Below are 21,976 nucleotides of genomic sequence, written 5' to 3' on the forward strand. Positions count from 1 at the left end.
TGACATCTCTGCACTGGTGAGGGCCGGACACCCCCGGTCAGGGATGAGCTAGACTCCCACACAGAGGTGCAGGAGCCCCACCCCAATGGGGAGGGCCCGCCGTCACCCAGGAAGGGCCGACTCCTTACAGACACCACCGTCGCTGACAGCCACGGCACAGAACAGCTGAGCCGGCTGGTGCCCAGGGCACGCACTCACTCACCTGCAGGACGTTGACCAGGATCATGGCGTTGGTCACCGAGCCAAAGCGCTCCTGCTGCTTGGCCGCAAAGGACAAGTTGATGAGCGTCCAGGCGACGATGCCCGGGCGGCCGTTGAAGAAGAGTTTAAAGTCAAACCACTTCCCTATCCTTGGGTTGAACTCCACGCCCATCATGTAGTTGTAGAAGAAGTTGCCTGTGAACTTACTGAAATGGGCAGAAAGAGCAAGAGGTGACCAGGGGCAGCAGATGCCTCAGCCTAGTGGCCACGACCTCTAAGTGGGAACCGCTTCTCTTCCCGTGAGCTCTGAGGTCCATGAGGTGGTGGTATTGGACCCAGCATCAGGAAACGGAGCTGAAATGACCCCGCCTCACCTGTAAAATGGGGTTAGTAACAGCACTGACCCCACAGGGCTGCCACTGTCGGTAAAGTGCTCAGTGAACCTGAAAAGCACTCTCCAAGTGCTAGCTACTCTTTCCGTTTAACCGTCTACTCTGTTCATTCCCCAAGCCCTTGGCCACCTTACAATCTGGCCACACTAGTCACGTGGCATTCCATTTCTGGCCCCTGGGCCTTTGCAGACGGGTCCCCACACCTGAAATCCCTCCTCTGCCTTTTGAAACCAGGAGCACCTGTCAAAGGTCAGCTCCAGGGTGACCTTCTAGACCTGGCCCTTCCTGATTTCCCAGTGGTCAATGTCCTGTCTCTCCCCCTAATCCACACAAGTATATACTGTGTTTTATAGACACGTATATACACACTACATTAACACATTATATATATATATACCTGTGTTATATGTATTTTGCATAAACATATATAGATAAATATGAAAATGTTCTCTCTGTTAGTGAAAATTCAGAATCCCAATAAACAAACACATCCCGATATGTTGGTGAAATGTTACTAGTAGAATGCAGCCCCCTGAAAGGCTGTTTCACATTCGGTCATCGCCTCTCCACTGCCCAGCACACAGTAAATGCTTACTACTTGTTGGGGGTGTGTTTTAGAGGGGATACTTGTTCAGGCACCTGCTAGACTAAATGGTTCCGGGGTCTCTGCCAAACCTGACATTTTATGGATTTTATGGTTCTGTGACGTGACCGCCCTATCATGGGGGCTGGGCTGCGGCCCCCTGTGATGAGGAAGTTTAAAAAAAAAAATAGAATGTAGCATGGCTTCAGTTATGACCTGAAAACCAGGAATCTTCCCTTAAAAATGCTTCTGCTGCAGATTTTCAGGAGTCAAATGGATCCAGAAGTGGTAGAAGCCCTCTTCAGACCCACATCTTCCAGAGGACGTTCTGCAGGGCGCACAGTAGGTGCTTAATAAGTGGCAGGTTCAGCAAGACCTCTGGATTTAGAATCCGCTTTCCCAGCTCTGTGCTCCGGGGCTCTCCCAGCCTGGACTGTCCACGATTTGAGGGTTTATTGAGAGTGTCAGGGGAAGAGGTCACCGAGTCCCATTCTGTTGCTTTCAGGCGGGGAGTGGACGTCACAGTCAACACCCAGCGTCTCACAGAGAGCAAGTTGGGGGGAGGGGAACCCTTGACTCCACCCCCAATCCTGGTGTTCCTTGCATTAGGGCAGAGCCCCTTGCTGCCCACACCTCTGGGACTCACTGGTGACCATGGCAACAGCTTAGGTCGGGAGGAGGGCTTGGAGAGATGCCTGGGAGATCTCCACAGAGTATTCTGCTTACTATGGCAGGAGAATGGAATCCAACATTTTTTAAAGTCTTTAAACTTTTTACGTTTTAAAAACATTGTAAAGGAGCAGGGTGAAACCTAATAGACATTTAGCTAGTCAGAAATGAATAAAAGTATACTGGTGATCTGGGGTTTCAGCTGCTGAGTCTCCTCCTTTCCTCCTCCTCCCCCCACCCCCAATGCATTCTCCTCTTCCTCCTCCTCCCCATGAGAAACCAAAGGTCCATGTGATTTTCCCACCTGGCCATGGAACATACCAGTCTTTGGCATTGGTGGGGAACAAATATCCTTTGATGAGCGCGAAGGTGGACACAGTGTAGCCAAGAATATTGGCGCACCAGAGCAGCGGTATCCAGTTGTCGAAAATGATGGTAGGAGAGAACCAGTGAAAGAGATGAGCATTTGCGAACCACAGAAGGTGCGTGATGAGCCAGGCCTGAAGACCGTTGATCTCATACTTATTTACCATTCCTGCAAGGGAAGCAAGACAGGATGGGGGAGCAGCTGCATGTGTGGCCAGGGAGACGGGCGCATCAGCAATGCTCTCCTCTCCACCTCTAGAGGGGGCGAGCGTCCTGTTACTCCTTCCCAGGCCACAGCGACCCTTCCGTCCCAGGTGGGGGCTCAGAGGCAAGGGCCGCAGGTCAGGAGGCCCCAGCGCTGGCCCAGGACATGCCTCTCCTGCGCCGTCCCCTTCTGGGCTGGACGTTCTTTTCTATCAATCTGGGCACCCCTACGCTGTTGCAGACAGGGAAGGGAAGCACAATGAGATGGGGACTCTGGCCGTCTTCTGGCCAGCGGACAATAGTTACCTGCAGGGGTTACAGCCCCTTCCTGAACGCCTCCCACGTAGCCAGGCAGAAATTTGTGGCAAAAGTCAGGAATCATCATGTACAAAACCACCTGAAATAAGATGTGTGGGGACAAAATTACTGGTCAGGTTGCGACAGTCAGGGTCTGTAAGCAGGGGAGCCTCTCTGATCTGAGGGTATTTGCAACTCAGAGAAACCTCATCGTTAACTTAGCCTTTCCTCCTGCCAAAGGGGTCACGAGGCAGAGACAGCTGTAATCCAGCAAGGGAACTCCAGTCTCTTTGAAAGTGTGTCTTGGCAGCCTGGGCTATTTGCACTCAGAGTCAACAGGAAATGCGGTAGCCACCCCGGCCTGAGTACTGTAACAGCTGTTTAGGAAAGGGGGGGCTGACCTGAAAAGTGACCCAGGTGACGTAGATCTGAGCCGCTCTGGCCGTCACACCCGGCGTGTGGGCCCAGATGTCCGAGAGGCTGGATTTCCCAGTCACCATCTCCACCACGGGCGCAGTGAGGGAACAGCCATACTGATCACAGGACATGATGAAGTAATAAACAATGAGTGGAGCAAACACGAGCAGGAATATGACGCTGGCCAAGGAGAACCAGTCCACCTCCCTGCGAGAGAAGACAGCACAGGGTCACTGGGGTGCAGGTACCAGCATGCCCGCCCGCCCTCTGGGGAAGGCAGCCAAGTCCATGGTGGCTAATCGGGCCAGCCCGAGGCCATGAGGGCAGGGCCAGGGAGAGCCGAACCCACCAGGCTGCTTTCTGGGGCTCTGTGGGAAGGGCCCTCTGGACCCTCTCGAGGCATTTTCTTAGGACACTGGGAGGTCCAACAACAGTTAGGGCCGGGTGCAAACAGCATTAAGCCCTTGTGGCTGAGCTGGTCTGACCATTAATTAGACTGGGAACTTCTTGAGGGGGGGACTGGTCACATTTTATAGATAACCAGAATGTAGCATAATGCCCAGCACACAGTAGGTGCTTAATAAACGCTAGCCACGGACTCCCAAAGCCAGCCTGTCCACGTGTAAAAGAGCCCTGTCAGTGAAACGAGAGAACTCCGGGGGTGGGGAGCAGATGGATGGCACAATACACCCCCACCCCCACTTCTAGTGCAATATCACCCCAGGGGCTATGTCACCTGCCATCGTGCCCCAAGTGTGCACCTGTGCGTGTGCGTGTGTCTGTTCTTTACGTGGTGCAGATAAAACCAGGGACAATCCCAGCCCCTTCCTCCCAGGGATGTTTGGAGTGCCAAGGGAGATAAAGGTGAAGCGCTTTGAGACAGGACCTGGCACACAGCAGGGGACACACAGACTTACCTGTAGTTATTATTATTAAAGCTAGTGTGTTTGATCTTGGCAGAATTACAACCCAGCCAAACTGGACATGCTCAAAACATGCTTTCCCCTTAACTTAGGAAGGTGAGAATAATTAATGACATCAGGACAGCAATTATAGCTACCATGGAGAGGGAGCCCTGAGGTCTGCAAAGCGCTTTACAAACAGGATCACACCTGGGTCTCCCAACTGCCCTGGGAGGTAGATGCTGCTATCATCCCCACTCTACCCATGAGGCAACCGAGGCACACAGTAAGTGACTTGCCCAGGGTCCCCCAGCTAGGAGGTGCCTGAAGCCAGATTTTAACCTGGGTCTTCCCAGGCCCTGCGGTGCCCCCTAAGTACCTCCAGGACCTTCTGAACCCGGGTTTTCCCACAATGCTTTGTCGCTCCTGCTTCCTGGTATCAATTATTTGTGCATGAAGGGTCCGTGTCTGAACACCGTGTCTCCCTCCTCCCTCCCTGGGACAGCAAGTACCTTCCTGGACATGGCTCAGTTAATCCCCAGCTGGTGCGGCTGGGAACAGCCAGTTCCTTTGAAATCAAGTAAGGCCGCGGCCCCTTTCAACATCCCACATTCCTCACGTACAAGGATCAGGGGGTCAAGAACCCGACATCATCCACCAAGACCCCCCATGTGGTCAGCAGGGAGACGGTGCCCAGGTTTCACCTGGCAGGAGCCTGAGAGCCCAGAGAGTGGATATGGGCACCTGGCCACCCGCATCCCAGCTAGGCTCTCCACCCACCTGCATTCCACCCTCCCCACAGCAGCCAGACCTGGGCTGCTTAACGCACAGGCATGACCGGGAGCCACCTTGCCCAGGGGCTCCCTCTTGTCCTCCACACACACACAGATTCCTCCGGTTGGCATCTTAATGCCCTCCATGAGCAGCCTCCAGCTCATCTTGGCCACCTTATTACATATTATTCACAACATATCATCTCCTGCCTCCAGGTCTTTGCCCAGGCTGTCCCTTCTGCCAGGACTGCACTCACTCCCTCCTCAGCTGAACTCTTTGAATCCCTTCAAAGCTCAGCTCAAGGGCTACATTCTAGATGAGGGCCTTCCGGACTCCCTCCCTTCCTCTCCCCTTACCCTTTCCCCTGAACGTCTTTATGTGAGCACATTCCCACCACCTCCAACAGAATGGAAAGTCCTTCAAGACAGACACTATCTCTTTTTTTTTATCCCTACACATAGTAGATACTTGACGGATTAAGCCAATTTCACAAATATTAAGTACTTGCTGTGGGGAAGGCACTCAGCGAGACCCTGGGAAGACAAGGACATGATGGAAAGTGGGACCTGTCTTCAGGGAGCTTCCATTCTACCGGTGGGGAAAAGCCCAAAGGCACAGATAAAACACCTACACAAAGTGGGGGGCACTCAGAACAGGGGGCACCAGGAGAGGCTTCCTGCTGGAGGTCGCGCCTGAGCTGACCCCCAAAAGGAACTGGGGCATGGCATTCCAGGCAGGGGAGCCTGTCCATGCAAAGGCATGAGGGTGGAAGAAGGTGGGTCACGTAGTGTGGACACCAGTGGGACCCTTCCCTTTTCTAGGTCTCAGTTTCCTTCTCTGTCAAACCATCACCTTAGACTAGGTGACCTTCAAGCTTCTTCCAGTCCCCCATCCTGCATCACCATCTTCAGGGAATGAGATATTAGGGTTGAGGGCAAGATATGAAAGGGAGAGAGGGGGTCCTGAGGCCCATTCCCCTGGGGTTCACAATCCAAGTGGAGGGAGAGACCAACCTTTGGTGCATTCTGTGCGATTATTTAAGATACACTTCCAGAACAGCAATCACAGCTGTAAAAACACCACTTAGAAACCGTCCCATCCTTTAGGCAGGCTCCAAATTGGGAGTTTCATTTTCACTAAGTCTGAATCTCCCCAGGGGATGTCCCCATCGGAAGTTTAACCATAATTCCTTCATGTTCCATTCTCTCTAACAGCTGGTCACAAGTTTTAATTGGGGGAAATGTGAACATGATTACTGTCTGTTTTACTTTAATAATAATGTAAGTACAATATTGAAATTATCGTAATAGTAATATTACAATTATAATATCAGAAACAATCCTACCCTTCTGTGGTATCCTGCACAGATGTCGCAGGGTTGGCCCGTAGCTTTGTGGATGGACTTCCAGATCAGGACATTTATACAGGGGCCAAGTTAAACATCTGCCTCTATAACTGTGTATGCTTTTTGAAAAATAATTCGGAAATGTCATTCGTGGCTGAGAAAAACTAAAAATGCACAGAATGACTTTGGCTATAAACTTAGCCGTGACCATTTCTGATCAATCCCTAGGACTCACCCATATTTGACACATCCTTGTAATCCTCACACTACCGTGCCTCAGCCTTACTTCAATGCTCTGTGTCACTTGGAAGTTGAAGATAAAGTAAAAAAAGGATTCTATGAAGAATTTGATTAAGATTCTCCAAATGGAATCAGCATCTAATGCTTGATACTCAGGGGCTTGGACACCACGGTGGGTGCATGGGACAATCTGGGATAAAGAAATGAGGGGCGGCTAGATGGTTCAGTGGATAGAGCTCCAGCCTTGGAGTCAGGAGAACCTGAGTTCAAATCTGGCTTCAGACATTTGATACTTACTAGCCATGTGACCCTGGGCAAGTCACTTAACCCCTACTGCTTCACCAAAAAAAAGAAAAGAAAAGAAAAAGGTCCAGGTTAAGCCTCAAAAGCATAAACCCTGTGAGACAGCAGAGGCACTGGATATGGGGGGCACCATCCAAAAGGGAAACCTATGCTATGACTGGACGCCACGGGGAGCCATGCACCATGTGCCAGTGACTTGAGATTTACTAACTATGGACAGCAAGCACTCAGTCCATGGACTACTTAGAATGAAGGTGAAAAGTCACTCCCAAAAGGGTATGCTACACACATTGCCCATACATGGTTGGTGAACCAGCTGGTTTTGCTGAACTGATTTTTTTCCCTTGCTGTTCCCCTTGGGTTTTAATTATTTGCTGGGAAGGAAGATGGCATGCCGCCGTGGACTGCGGGCCAGTCTCAAAGCCAAGAAGACTTCTAGCCTTTGACACTGTGAAGCCACTTAATCTTTCAGTGCCCTTGGCAGTGAAGACTATGTTGCAGAGAAGATGCCAGCCTGCATTTGCGGAGGGAGCAGTGAAATTCCAGGTCAAGTCCCTAGCTCTCAGTCTATCTAGGTAGGAGAGGAGAAGGTGGGATTTCTCTGGAAAAGATGGCAAGGTAAACAACAAAGGTGCTCACTATAACTAAGAAGTGAGAGACTGACATTCAGTTCTAAGACAGATCAAGAGCAGGAGTGGCCTGAAATCAGGACAGCTCAAACAGCCTAGTTAATCCAGTGGTTAAGGCTGAGAGAGAGAGACAGAGACAGGGACTGAGAAAGAGAATGAGGGGTGGGGGAGGGGGAAGACAGCAACTCCAGTTACCATCGCTGCTTATTCAAGAGTGAACGGGGCAAAGAGTCACCCTGACAAACAGGCGGATGGGGGCCGGGAGCTCGTGGATCTGCAGCTGGGCCCCGGGGCTCCCATAGCAGCTGATGCTTACTCTCGGTAATCAAGTCACTCACCCTCCCTAGGATCCAGTTTCCTGTTCTGTAAAATGAGGGTGTTGGGCTCAATGACAGGAGGCTCCCCTGCCCGCCCCAACTCAGATGTCCGACCCTAAGACAAAGTGTGTGCATACAGGCACACACATACGCACTCATGCATGAGGAAGAAGGGGAGAGCTGATAGCTGAAGGGGCCTCACACTCGTCACGCTGGGAGGGATCAAGAGGGTGCCAGGCAGAGGCAGCAGCCCCCGTGCTTCGGCCACTCTTGCTAGGCCTTGTGGCTCTCACTGACGCTCTTCTACTCATGGGGGGGTGGGGGGAGGGCTTAGACTTGTCAGGAAGAGTGGGGGCCAAATCTCTTCTCTGACAAAAGTGGCCACAGGCCGGCCCTCACTATTCTCCTCCAGAAAGCTCAGAGAATTCCTCTAATATTTACTGGCTATGGGGAGGCTCAAATGAAATGAGATAATGTATATGAAATGTGGGTAATTATTGGTCTTATTTACAGCAAAAACAACTTTACAAAAGCTTGGGCAAACGAGACATGGCTAGAGCCCAAGGCCTTCTACTGTTGGCCACCCACCACACCATGGCCACCCTGCCCCAGGCCGTGGAGCTGGAAGGAGGATCTTACCAGGCTCGGCCCCACTTCCCTTGAGCTGTGTTGTCACCATTTGCGATCTTGTTGGGGTCCCTCTGCTTGGGGGAGCCGGCCGAGGCACGCATCGCCATTGGACCCTAAAGAGAAGAGATCCATATTACTGCTTGGGTGCAATAATGGTGAAATTCCCAAACAATCCCTAAGCATGTATTAAGTACCTACTACGTTCCAGGCATTCTGACACTAGTTGATCAAGGTTGAGTCACCTGAGCCTCAGTTTACTTATTTCTAAATAAATTTTAAAAAGGGAATCCTGTTTGTAGCACTTACCTATCCAATGGCAGTTAGGTGGCGCAGTGAATACAGTACTGGGCCTGGTGTCAAGATCCGAATTCAAATCCAGGATAAGACACTTTCTAGCTGTGTGACCCAGGACAAGTCACTCAACTTCTGCTTGCCTCAGTTTCCTCCACTGCAAAAGGGGGGTTATAATAGCACCTAGTTCTCAAGTTTGTTGTGAGGATTAAATGAGATAATATTTGTAAAGCGCTTAGCATGGTGCCTGGCACACAACAGGTGATCTATAAATCTGACAGCTCACCGTGGCACGGACGGGCATTGGGCATGGGCAGAGTGATGGACTTCATGTTTACTGTGTCTAGGACTGGTCACCGGGGGCAGATGTTGGGGCAGCGTTCCCCAGAGGCCACACAGAAAGAGGACAAGAGCCTTTCGGGACCAACGGCCATCCAGAGCCGCTGGCAGGGTACAAAGAGGGGCTGGAAATCAGCTGCTCTGCAGACCTCAAGAGCTCTGCAAACACCACTTTTATTTAAAACAAAACAAAACAAAATAAAACAACAACAAAAAAACCCAACACTTTGCAAAAACAAGAGGCAATTGTTACTTTCCACAATAAACTTTATTCTACCTGACACCATGCAAAATGCTGAAATTAAGAGGAAAATAACAGCTGCACCTTTTTGAAATTCATGAAAAACCAGAGTTTAGCCAATGGCTTAGGCCACCAAAGCCAGTCCATCCAAAGCAAAGCAGCACCTGCCAGTTAAACACTCCAACAGCCTTCTGGAAGAAGGGAATTCACTTCACAGCTCCCTGTGGCTTTCAATGGACAGTAGCTGAACAAATTTCAAAAATTACAAAATTATGGGGTGTTTTAGCAGTCTCCACCACTTGTTTTTGTTTTTTATACTTTATTGTATCAATATATTATTAATTATATGTAATTAATATATTAATATAATAGACAGTTTATATTATACATTTACAACTGTACATGTAATTATACAATAATCCCAAAAACATCTGGAATAAAACAATCCATCAGTCCCTTCCAGGAAGAATTACAGGTCAAGACAGTTCAGTGGACTTTGAAAGGTCAGAGTCCTTAGCTAATATAAACAACACACTGGCCTTGCCAACCACGTAGTTTGTTTCCATTTATCTTTCAAAGGATTATTTAGAAGGACCTTTTTGAAGGTCATGCAGTGAGCTTTCCTTGGGCTTATCTTAACTATATTTTGTGGCCCATAATGTATTTAAATTTTAGGAGACTACTTCATGATAAATAAACTCCAAAAAATCACATCCATCCCACAACCTTTTCCTTCCTCACCTCCTATGTGTAAAAGCAGTCAGGATTTTTCCACTGCTACAGTGTATGTTTGGATTCTGGAGAAATAATCCAGCATTAGATGTCATGTTGGTAAGCCTATGTAAAAAGAGCATTTCTCTGCAGTCCAATTCTTACCGTCCCCACTGTTTTGAACACCATCTGATCACAGGATTACAACGGGATCAGAAATCAGGGACCACCCAGTTCAACGTCCTCGGTTTAAGGATGAGAAAACTGACCCCGAATGATTTACTAAGATCAACCGAAGAGTAAATAATCAATCCAGGATTTAAATTCTTGTCTTCTGACCCAAATCTAGTATCTTTTTCCATGCCCAATGACGACTAAGGATCTGGGGTCCTTAACGGGACCTTAGACATCATATAGTCTAACAGCTTCATTTAACATATGAAAAAACTAAGGTCTAAAGATAGCAAATGAAATGCCTACAGCCTCCAACGAAGCTTTTGACATGCATGTGTGTGTGTGTGTGTGTGTGTGTGTGTGTGTGTGTGTGTAAGAAGAAGTGACTCTAGATTGGTGGAGAACATGGTGATAAAGACATGATCCTGCACACACGCATATAAGAAGAAGTTGGGATTGAGCTCTGGGGAGAGAAGCGTGTGAATTCAGAGACATTTTGAGAGAGACATACATAGAGATGGCAATATTTAGGAGAAGCTAATGTCCTGTAATTTGCCTTCCTAGAGACTTCTAAACTTGATCTTCTTTCTTTTTTAAAAAATCTATTTATGTATTTTTAGTTTTCAACATTCACTTCCAGAAGCTTTTGTTTTAAATTTTCTCTCCTTCCTCTCCTCCCCCTCCCCAGGATGGTGTGCAGTCTGATAAAGGCTCTACTTAAAGAGCAAACAGCCTGCTTTCATCTGCATTCAGACTCCCTAGTTCTTTCTCTGGATGGGACAGCATTTTCCATCCTGAGTCTTTTGGAGCTGTTTCAGATTCTTGTACCGCTGAGATCTCCACCACTTATCTCCACGCGATGAGGAAATACTGGGGAGAAAGAGACCATTACCTGATCTCCTCTTTACAAATTAATCCAACGCAAGTAGAATCAGAAGAACAGTTCAGCCAGCTGGTCAGTCACCAAGCATTTATTAAGCACCCAGGGAGGACTAGGGGCACAAAATCACAATGGGACCAATGTGCCAACCCGACCAGACCTGACGGGCTGACTCGTCTGCCCTGCTCAGGAATATAAAGATTTATGGTAGTCGTTGCAATGGCCTCACAAACTTGGAGATACAGCCACACCGGCCTCCCGGCTGTTCCTTGTCCGAGGCTCTCTGTGTGTTCTGCAATGTTCTGCCTCAGCCTGGAGTCTCTTTCTCTCATGCCCTGGACACTCTGAATCACTCTATCTTCTTACACTTTCAGTACGTACTATAGACCAAAAAGCAAAATCTATTTTTAAGGTGGACACTATCTTGTTTAGGTTTTCTGATGCTAAATATTGCATCAGAGGAGCCGGAGGTCACAGGAGACCAAACACACAAATTATGAGATTGTCCAGTTATCAAAAATAAAGCATTAGGAGAAGCCTGTTTAGCTGGTCAGAAGAGAAACGTGATTTTTACTACAAAACAGCTGATCTAAGTACGGAGGGATCAATGCAGAGGGCCTCCTTCACTTACTCGCTAACATTCCACCTTCCACAGGAAGTCCTTCCAGGTTCCTTTAATCTTCCAGGCTTTCCTCAGGCTTATCTCCCTTAGAGGTATCTGCATGTGGTCTCCCTGTCACACTGAGCTCCTCAGGGCAGGGTCTGCTTTCACTTTTCTCACTATCCTGGCCCTTAGCCCAGGGCATGGTTGGCACTTCCTTAATGTTTGTCGACTGACATATGCCCAGACTTCTTTCCCAGAAATAACCGGCTTTCCTTTCATCCAGAGTTGACACAGTCTTGGACAAGGAAATGAAGGTCACTCTACCGGGAAAAGTCACCTGACATGCCCCATCAATCTTGTTGCTCTTAATGGGCACTTCTGATGGCCTCTTAATTTGCTCCAGTCATTTTTTTTATTAATTTATTTTGATTTATCAACAATCACTTCCATATGCTTTTGAGTTGAAAATTTTTCTCCTCCTTCCTCCACCCCACCCTCCCCAAGACGGCACACAATCTGACATAGGCTTTACATTTACATACCCATTAAACATATTTTCACATTAGTGAAGTTGTAAGTAAAAATTAAAACCAATAAGAGGAACCATCAGAAAGATGAAACAAAACTCAACAGAAGGTAAAAATAAGTGATAGCGATTCGACTTCCATAGTTCTTTCTTTGGATGTGGACAGCATTTTCCATCCCGAGGCCTCTGGAGATGTCTTAGATCCTCGTGATGCTGAGAAGGGTTCAGTTTAACAATCTTAGTCATTGCATAACGTGGCTGTTATTGTGTACAAAGTCCTCTTGGTTCTGCTCACTTCACTCACCATCAGACCATATAAGTCTTTCCAGGTTTTTCTGAAGTCAGCCTGTTCATCATTTCTTATAGCACAATAGTATTCCATTACATTCATATACCACAACTTGCTCAGCCATTCCCCAATGGATGGGCATCCTCTCAATTTCCAATTCATTGCCACCACAAAAAGAGCTGCTATGAATATTTTTGTACATGTGGGTCCTTTTCCCATTTGTTTGATCTCTTTGGGATATAGCCCTAGAAGTGCTATTGCTGGATCAAAGGGTATGCACATTTTTGTAGCCCTTTGGGCATAGTTCCAAATTGTTCTCCAAAATGGTTGGATCATTTCACAACTCCACCAACAATGTATTAGTGTTCCAATTTTCCACATCTTTCCAACATTTATCATTTTCCTGTTTTGTCATGTTGGCCAATCTGATAGGTGTGATGTGGTACCTCAGAGTTGTTTTGATTTGCATTTCTCTAATCAATAACGATTTAGAGCATTTTTTCATATGACTATAGATGGCTTTAATTTCTTCATCTGAGAACTGTCTGTTCATAATCCTTTGACCATTTATCCATTGGGGAATGGCTTGTGTTCTTATAAATTTGTCTTAATTCTCTATATATTTTAGAAATGAGGCCTTTATCAGAGAGACTGGTTGTAAAAATTCTTTCCCAATTTTCTACCTTCCTTCTAATCTTATTTGCATTAGCTTTGTTTGTGCAAAAACTTTTCAATTTAATGTAATCAAAATTATCCATTTTGCTTTTCATAATGTTCTCTATCTCCTGTTTGGTCATGAATTCTTCTGTTCTCCATAGATCTGATAGGTAAACTATTCCTTGTTCTCCCAGTTTACTTATGGTATCAGCCTTTATATCTAAGTCCTGAACCCATTTTGACTTTATTTTGGTATATGGTGTGAGATTTGGGTCTATGCCTAGTTTCTGCCATACTCTTTTCCAGTTTTCCCAGCAGTTTTTTTCAAAGAGTGGGTTCTTATCCCAGAAGCTGGGGTCTTTGGGTTTATCAAATAATAGATTACTATAGTCATTGACTACTGTGTCTTGCATATTTAACCTATTCCACTGATCCACCTCCCTATTTCTTAGCCAGTACCAAGCAGTTTTGATGATTGCTGCTTTATAATACAATTTAAGATCTGGAATTGCTAGGCCACCTTCCCCTGCATTTCTTTTCATTAGTTCCTTTGATATTCTGGACCTTTTGTTTTCCAAATGAATCTTGTTATTATTTTTCTAACTCTATAAAATAATTTGGTAGTTTGATTGGTATGGCACTGAATAAGTAAATTAGCTTAGGTAGGATTGTCATTTTTTATATTAGCTCGGCCTACCCATGAGCAACTGATGTTTTTCCAATTATTTAGATCTGATTTTATTTGTGTGAAAAGTGTTTTGTAATTGTGTTCATAGAGTTCCTGGGTTTGTTTCGGGAGGTAGACTCCTAAATATTTTATAATGTCTACAGTAAGTTTAAATGGGATTTCTCTTTCTATCTCTTGCTGTGGGCTTTGTTGGTAATATATAGAAATGCTGATGATTTATGTGGGTTTATTTTATAGCCTGCAACTTTGCTAAAGTTGTTTATTAACTCAAGTAGTTTTTTACTTGATTCTCTAGGATTCTCTAAGTATATCATCATGTCATCTGCAAAGAGTGATAGCTTTGTTTCTTCTTTGCCTATTCTAATGCCTTCAATTTCTTTTTCTTCTCTTATTGCTAAAGCTAACGTTTCCAGTACAATATTGAATAACAGGGGTGATAATGGACATCCTTGTTTCACCCCCGATCTTATTGGAAATGCTTCTAGCCTGTCCCCATTACATATAATGCTTGTTGAAGGTTTTAGATAAATGCTATTTATTATTTTAAGGAAGACTCCATTTATACCTATGCTTTCTAGTGTTTTTAATAGGAATGGGTGTTGTATTTTATCAAAAGCTTTTTCTGCGTCTATTGAGATGATCATGTGGTTTCTGTTGGTGTTGTTGTTGATATGCTCAATGATGCTGATAGTTTTCCTAATATTGAACCAACCCTGCATTCCTGGTATAAATCCTACCTGGTCATAGTGTATTATTCTTGTGATAAGTTGCTGCAATCTACTTGCTAGTATTTTGTTTAAAATTTTTGCATCTATATTCATTAGAGAAATTGGTCTATAATTTTCTTTCTCTATTTTTGACTCTTCCTGGTTTAGGTATCAACACCATATTTGTATCATAAAAAGAATTTGGTAAGACTCCTTCTTCACCTATTTTCCCAAATAGTCTATATAGTATTGGAATTAATTGTTCTTTAAATGTTTGATAGAATTCACATGTAAATCCATCTGGCCCTGGAGATTTTTTCCTAGGGAGTTCATCAATGGCTTGTTCAATTTCTTTTTCTGAGATGGGGTTATTTAAGTATTTTACTTCCTCTTCAGTTAATCTGGGCAATTTATATTTTTGTAAATATGTATCCATTTCACTAAGATTGTCAAATTTGTTGGCATATAGTTGGGCAAAATAATTCCTAATTATTGTTTTAATTTCCTCTTCCTTGGTGGTAGCTTTGCCCTTTTCATTCTTGATACTAGTAATTTGGTTTTCTTCTTTCTTTTTTTAAATTAAATTAACCAAAGGCTTATCTATTTTATTGGTTTTTTCATAAAACCAGCTCTTAGTTTTATTTATTAGTTCAATAGTTTTCTTAATTTCAATTTTATTAATTTTCCTTTGGTTTTCAATATTTCTAATTTGTGTTTAGTTGAGGATTTTTAAGTTGTTCTTTTTCTAGTTTTTTTAGTTGTATGCCCAATTCATTAATCTCCTCTTTTTCTATTTTATTTATGTAAGCATTTAGAGATATAAAACTTCCCTAAGAACTGCTTTCGCTGCATCCCATAGGTTTTGGTATGTTGTCTCATTATTGTCATTCTCTTGAATGAAATTATTGATTGTTTCTATGATTTGTTGTTTGACCCAATCATTTTTTAGGATTAGATTATTTAGTTTCCAATTATTTTTTAGTCTATCTTTCCATGGCCCTTTATTACATATAATTTTTATTGTGTCATGATCTGAAAAGGATGCATTTAATATTTCTGCATTGGATTGTGAGGTTTTTATGCCCTAGTACATGGTCAATTTTTGTGTATGTGCCATGTACTGCTGAGAAAAAAGTATATTCCTTTCTATCCCCATTCAGTTTTCTCCAGAGGTCTATCATACCTAACTTTTCTAATGTTCTATTCACCTCCTTAACTTCTTTCTTGTTTGTTTTGTGGTTAGACTTATCTAGTGCAGAGGGGGAGGTTCAGGTCCCCACTAGTATAGTTTTGCTGTCTATTTCTTCCTGTAACTCCCTGAACTTCTCCTGTAAGAATTTGGATGCTATACCATTTGGTGCATATATGTTTAGTAATGATATTACTTCATTGTCTATGGTGCCTTTTAGCAGGATGTAGTTTCCTTCCTTATCTCTTTTGATTAGATCTATTTTTGCTTTTGCTTTGTCTGAGATCAGGATTGCTACCCCTGCTTTTTTTACTTCAGCTGACGCATAATATATTCTGCTCCAGCCTTTTACCTTTACCCTGTATGTGTCACTCTTTTTCAAATGTGTTTCCTGTAAACAACATATTGTAGGATTATGGTTTTTAATCCATTCTGCAATCCATTTCTTTTATGGGAGAGTTCATCCCATTCACATTCACAGTTATGATTACTATCTGTGTCTTTTTCTCCATCCTTTTCCCCCATTTATGCTTTTCTTTCTCCTTTTTCCTTTCCCCTTCACTAGTGTTTTGCTTTTGACCACCGCCTCCTTCAGTCCCTCCCCCTTTTATTATCCCTTTCCCTTTTCTTCCCTTTAGTCTTACTGTTCTCTCCTCTTCTTTCCCCCCTTTTCTTTCCCCCTCCCTTTTCTTTCCCCTTTTCCCTCCTACTGCCTATAGGGCAAGTTAGATTTCTATACCTAACTGATTATGTTATGCCCTTCTTGAGCCAAATCTGATGAGAGTAAGGTTCAAACAATGCTCCCCCCTCCTCTTTCCCTCTGCTGTAATAGGATTTTGTGTCTTTTCCTGTAATGTAATTTACCCTTGTCTGCCTCCTCCTTTCTCAGTACATTTTCTAAGATCAGATTGATCCACTTATTTTGATCCATTTAACCCACTTGATTAGATTATTTTTTATCATTACATCAGAGTCAACTAATATCCAGCCTCTTTACTTATACTCCTTTAACATGGTGTAATAACAATACAGTTCTCAAGGGTTGCAAGTCATATTCCCTTGTAGGGGTTTAAACAGCCCCCCCATTAACAACATATTGTATCTTTCTGTCCCATTTACCTTTTTAAGTCCTTCTTGAGTCCTGTACTTGAAGATCAAATTTTTTGTTGAGCTCTGGTCTTTTTATCAGGAAAGTTTGGAAGTCTCCTATTTTTTGAATATCCACTCCTCCCTTGAAAAATGATGCTCATTTTTGCTGGGTAATTGATCCTTGGCTGCATTCCAAGCTCCTTTGCCTTATGGAATATCATGTTCCATGCCCTGCGGTCTTTTAATGTAGAAGCTGCAAGGTCCTGTGTAATCCTGACTGTGGTTCCATGATATTTAAATTGTTTCTTTCTGGCTGCTTGCAGCACCTTCTCTTTCATCTGGTAATTTTGGAATTTTGCTATTATATTCTTGGTAATTTGGGATCTCTTTCAGGTGGTGATCGGTGGATTCTTTCTATGGTTATTTTCCCTTCTGGTTCTAGGACTTCGGGCAGTTTTCCTTTATGATTTCCTGAAAGATACTGTCCAGGCTCTTTTTTTCATCATGATTTTCAGGTAGTCCAATAATTTTTAAATTGTCTCTCCTGAGTCGATTTTCCAGGTCGGTTGTTTTACTGATGAGGTATTTTACATTTTCATCTATTTTTTCATTTTTTGTTTCTATTTGACTGATTCTTGCTCTCTCATAGAGACATTAGTTTCCATTTGTCCAATTCTAGTTTTTAACAGATTGTTTTCTTCTGTTAGTTTTTGTACTTCCTTCTTCAATTGGCCAATTGTGTTTTTTAGGGACTTGTTTTCTTCAGTGTATTTTTTTTCCAATTGGCCAATTGTATTTTTGAAGGACTCTTCTACCTCTCTCATTTGACTATTAAAATCCTTCTTGAGCTCTTCTAAGAAGGCTTTTTGGATTTCAGACCATTTCAAATTCCCTTTTGGTGTTGCAGATGTGGGTTTGTTGACAATGTTGTTCTCTTCAGAATTTCTGTCTTGATCTTCATTCTTCTCATAATATGAATCTATGGTATCGTTTCTTTTTACTCATGGTGTTTCTTTATTCCCTGGCCTTTAAAGAGATTGAGCTCTCCTGCTGGGGAACAGAGGGTACTGACCCAAGCTTCTTGTGTTGGGAGCCTAGGTCTTGGTCACTGGCTTTGTGTGCTGGGGCCTCTTATGCTGGCAATTGGAGGCTGTAGGTTTCTGCCAGCTTACCTCGTGTTGGGCTGGAATCAGCAAGGCTGGAACTTTCAGGCAATTCTAGGTTGCCTGCTTTTCCTTTCCTTTAGCTTTCTTCAGCTCTTTTTAGATGGGTGCTGCAGGGTGTTTATCTGCCTGGGGCCCCTGCAGTGTTGTCTCCCTGTTTCTGCTAATGCAGCAGGAGATTCCTTTGCGGTGGAGTGCCGAGGCTCCTGGTGGTTTTTTGAGCTGGTTTCCACTGGTTCCCATGCCCTCACTGAGGCACTCAGAGGTCCAAGTGTTGTTTGCCTGCTCTACCACCTGGGCTTCAGGATTTCTTCACAATTGGAGGCTTCAGGGCTCCTACAGCTCACCTGGTGTTGGGTTGGAATCAGCAAGGCCAGGGCTTTAGGAAGCCTTTAGGTTGTTTTCTTCACCTCCTTTCAGATGAATGCCCCTGCTTACTTATCTGCCTGGGGCCCCTTGTAGTTCTGCCTCCCTTATTTTTCCTGAGGCACTGGGAGACCCATTTGCTGGGTCTCCTGCTGCTCCTCGTCTTTCTTCTAGTTCAGGTGTTCCAGGGTTGTTTTTCTGGGGTGATATTTTCTGGGTTTTCAGAGGTTGATAGGGGAGAGTGAGAATGACTACCTTTTCACTCCGCCATCTTGGCTCCCGGAAGCGGAAATGTGCTCCAGTCATTTTCAAAAAAAGCAGCTCATCTTGGGCTCATTTCCAGGGCTTTGGATTGGGGAGGATTTGAGTCTGAATCCCACTTCTGATGCGTACTCTGCTCAAGTCACCTAGCCTCTCTAGATCTCAGCTTCCTCATCTGTAAAAAGAAGGGACTGGATTTAATGGTCCCTAAAGCCCCTCCAGGTCTAAATTCGTGCTAGCCAGGAGAGGTGGTGGATGGAGAATGGTAGTCGGTCCTCTATACCCATAACTGACACCCCCCGTTCAGGCCTGCTAGTGCTGGGGAGCACCAGGCAGCCCGCTTCACTAAACATATACATCTCTCCTCTGTCCCCACCTTGCCAAGCTGAGAGCCCACTCATCAGACAGATGGGTCAATAAGGCTGAGGTCTTCCTAGCAGAAGGACACATCTTCTTCTCCCAGGACACACAAATATCTTTGTAACAGGGGCCTTCTGGAGACAACTCTCCCAAATTGACGAAGGGAGACTATGTCCGTCCCACCAGGGCGAGGGGAGGGCACCATCCTGGCTGGCCAGGGCAGGGGCGAGATGTGGGAGGAGGAGGAGGGCTTTGTGACCTTCTGAAGCTAGCCTGCAGCACTGTTCTCCATGTCAGGAACAGGCTGCCCCAGTCAACATGCTTTTTTGTCACCTGAAACATCTAAACCTGCTCATCTTTCCCAACTGAATCAAACACGCATTGACAGAGTCCTCGATGGCTGGTGAGGAAGAGCTGTGTCTCTGAAGGCAGCAGGCATGAGAAGGGATGGGGGAGGGCAGCGAGGCTCGCTATCCAAGGACACCTCCTTCCACAAGAAGATTCCAAGACTGGGCCCAGCGTGTGCCAGGGGCCAACTGACTCAGCTCCTGAGTTTGGGAGGGGAGTGGGCTGAAGAGCTGGCAGGTGTCTTCTGCCAGATGCACCCTCTGCCAAGACAGCTGCCTCTGAAATCCTTCAAATATTCACCTGTCTAGGACTCCAACAAAGGGCCTTGCTTTAGAGCTGGTCCAACCTGTCTCCTCGTACAGAAAAAGCAGTCTAACTAAACAAAGGTTAAAAAAAAAAGCCTAAATGAGTAAAACAGGAATAGAGATCTTTAAAAAACTCAATTTCAGGAAAAACAATTCAAACTAGCTTGGTCCGGATATAGTTATAGTTGAATTGTATCCAGCTTCTAAAGAACAACAGTTCCGTACTGTTAAACATTGGGAATGAAAACACTGCCATTTAGGAGATAACTATATTCTTCATCCTTAACACTAGGGAAGGGGAAGGCCAAGAAAGCCCCACGTCCCTAAGTCATGGATGAAGATTAATCCAATTATTGACTGTTGACTCTCCTTTGCCTCTGCATCGGACTCCTTCTAGACTGGGCTCAAATCCCACCTGGACCTGGAAGCCTTTCCCAGGCCCCTGGCTCCCCCCCACCCCCGCCCCCATCACAGCACCTTCGGGGCTCCTCAGTCCCTGTCTTATGGCCACCTAATTGTGGACATGTGCTTTCTCCTCTGCCTTTTTTGTAGGCCCACAAGTTAGCACAGTGCCTTGTATACCTTCAGCGTTTACTAAATGCTTATGGACTGAAGGAGCACAACCAGGAAAAATGGAAAAACAAGACCCAAGATGAATAATGTGTAATTTTATAATGATCAAGCTTAACTTTTACTGCCTCGCCCTCTCCTTTCTCCCACATGAGGTCGGGGCTATGAGTGTGGACTCCTGAAAACAGTGTCCCATGGTCGGTTTACTGACTAATTTCACCTTCGCACCTTTCCTTCTTTCCTCCTCAGGTTGTGGTTATTCTTAGGCAAAGAAATCCATGGTGCTCTGGAAAACCAGCCAGGAGGGAGCCGGGTAGGAAATCCATTGGGAAATGAAGGTGACGCAATAATAATAAAACAATAATAATACTATAAATACTATATATATATAATACTATATATAAATAAATAATATAAACAACAACAATAATAAAACTGTGACAACCTAGTCTTCCTCGTCATCACAGTGACTAGAATAAATATATTTTAAAAAGGAAATGAGGAGGAAAGAGTCCCTCCCCCCCCCCCGGTTGCCTGGAGGCCCCCAGAAGTCAGTCTGGTTTGGAATAGTCATCCTGGTTTTTCTGAGAGGTGTTAGACAGGTCCTGCTCCTCCTAACTGCATCCAAAATACAATATGAGTTTGAAATCATATTTCAATGGAAACCACGAGATTTTCAGGAAATGCCCCCAGCCAGGGAAGCTGGGTCTGAATCCCTGTAGGGATACTTGGCTACTCGCCCTCTCTGGGCCTCAGTTTCCTCAACTGCAAAAGGAAGGGGCCAGACTGGGTGATCTCTAGGCTCCTTTAAGCTCTAAGCATATGACCTGAAGCTTTGGTGACCAACACTCTGGGGCTCATTTCAGCCAAGATCAAGTCAGCAGGGAGTGAAGCTGTCTGTTCTGGAGGATAAAAAAAGAACCAGATAAACATCCCTCCCCCCAAATGGGCCAAGAGCCAGCTCAGTCCAGTTTGCCTCAGAAATACCTTTACACTGCTTTGGGGGCGTGGCCCCTTTGGGCTGTTGCTGAAGCCTCTGGATTCCTTCTCAGAATCACTTTTTTAAAAGCACAAAATATATAGGATTACCAAGGTAATCATTTCTATTGAACACTATTCTATATTGTCAAAGCTTGCAAAATCTCTGCTCTAGAAAGAGGAAAATGTGTTTCCTTGGGCTGGATTCTGATCAAGGAAGCCCCGCTCATCAAAGACGGCTGGGCCCTGAGCCTCCAGAATCCTCCCTTCCCCAGAACCACTCCATAGGAAAAGGAAGATTAAAACATTTACAGAGCACTTTATCTACACACATCTCATTTGAGCCTCACTATGAGCCTGGGAGAGAAGTGGGAGCAGGAGGAGGGGATAAACATCTAGGTAGCACCCACTAAGCTATCTCCTTAGGTCCTCAAACTCTGCTGCAGTCACAAGATTAACTGTCAGGCTGGATTTGAACTCAGGTCTTTCTGATAGTACTTTCTGACTGTAGGCCCTGCACTGTACCAGCAGCTACTTCCCCATTAATGGAAATACTACCACCACCTAATGCCAAGGGAGCTAGCATGAGTTCAAACATGCCATTGAGAACCTGAACAATTTGCTTTAGCTTTCCCGTTTATAACAGGGGGTCCTTTCCCACTCTAGATCCTAATGAAGATCTGTACCCTTGGGGTGGGGTCATCAAAGTCAGAATAGGGACTCCCCCCAGGAGGAGGCAGGAGCCCAAGCTCAACCAGAGAAAGAACAACCCTCTTCTACTATCCACAACAGGACCTGAAAGTTTTAATGCTACCTGACGTTGTCCAGGGGTTTGCCCCCTAGAAAATTAAAAGAAAAAACCAAACTGTCTCTAGAGCTCTCATCTTGATTCTGTTTGGCTGGAAACCACACCAAGCTAACTCAGAGTTTACTTACCCAACACCACGATTCGAGAGAGGCCATTGTTAACA

The 21,976-nt window shown here is 45.0% G+C and overlaps 1 protein-coding gene across 3 annotated transcripts in view; it reads right to left on the bottom strand.

Moving 5' to 3' along the window:
- DHCR7 (7-dehydrocholesterol reductase) overlaps positions 1-21,976 on the bottom strand; it is a 28,377-nt gene that overhangs the window by 5,262 nt on the left and 1,139 nt on the right. Inside the window, exons 2-7 of one of the 3 annotated variants that reach the window (XM_078148783.1) lie at positions 8,576-8,717; positions 8,279-8,382; positions 3,114-3,336; positions 2,722-2,812; positions 2,167-2,380; positions 203-407 (exon numbers count right to left, since the gene is read on the bottom strand). In XM_078148783.1, the coding sequence (XP_078004909.1) occupies positions 203-407; positions 2,167-2,380; positions 2,722-2,812; positions 3,114-3,336; positions 8,279-8,376 (831 nt within the window). In that variant the 5' untranslated portion in view covers positions 8,377-8,382; positions 8,576-8,717. Of the gene's footprint in view, positions 1-202; positions 408-2,166; positions 2,381-2,721; positions 2,813-3,113; positions 3,337-8,278; positions 8,383-8,575; positions 8,718-16,684; positions 16,761-21,976 lie in introns of those variants that run through there. The other 2 variants (XM_078148784.1, XM_020970854.2) reach the window with 2 other exon arrangements.

The sequence above is a fragment of the Phascolarctos cinereus genome, unplaced genomic scaffold (genome assembly GCF_003287225.1).
Source record: "Phascolarctos cinereus isolate Bilbo 61053 unplaced genomic scaffold, phaCin_HiC Scaffold_9;HRSCAF=440, whole genome shotgun sequence".
Lineage (NCBI taxonomy): Eukaryota > Metazoa > Chordata > Mammalia > Diprotodontia > Phascolarctidae > Phascolarctos > Phascolarctos cinereus.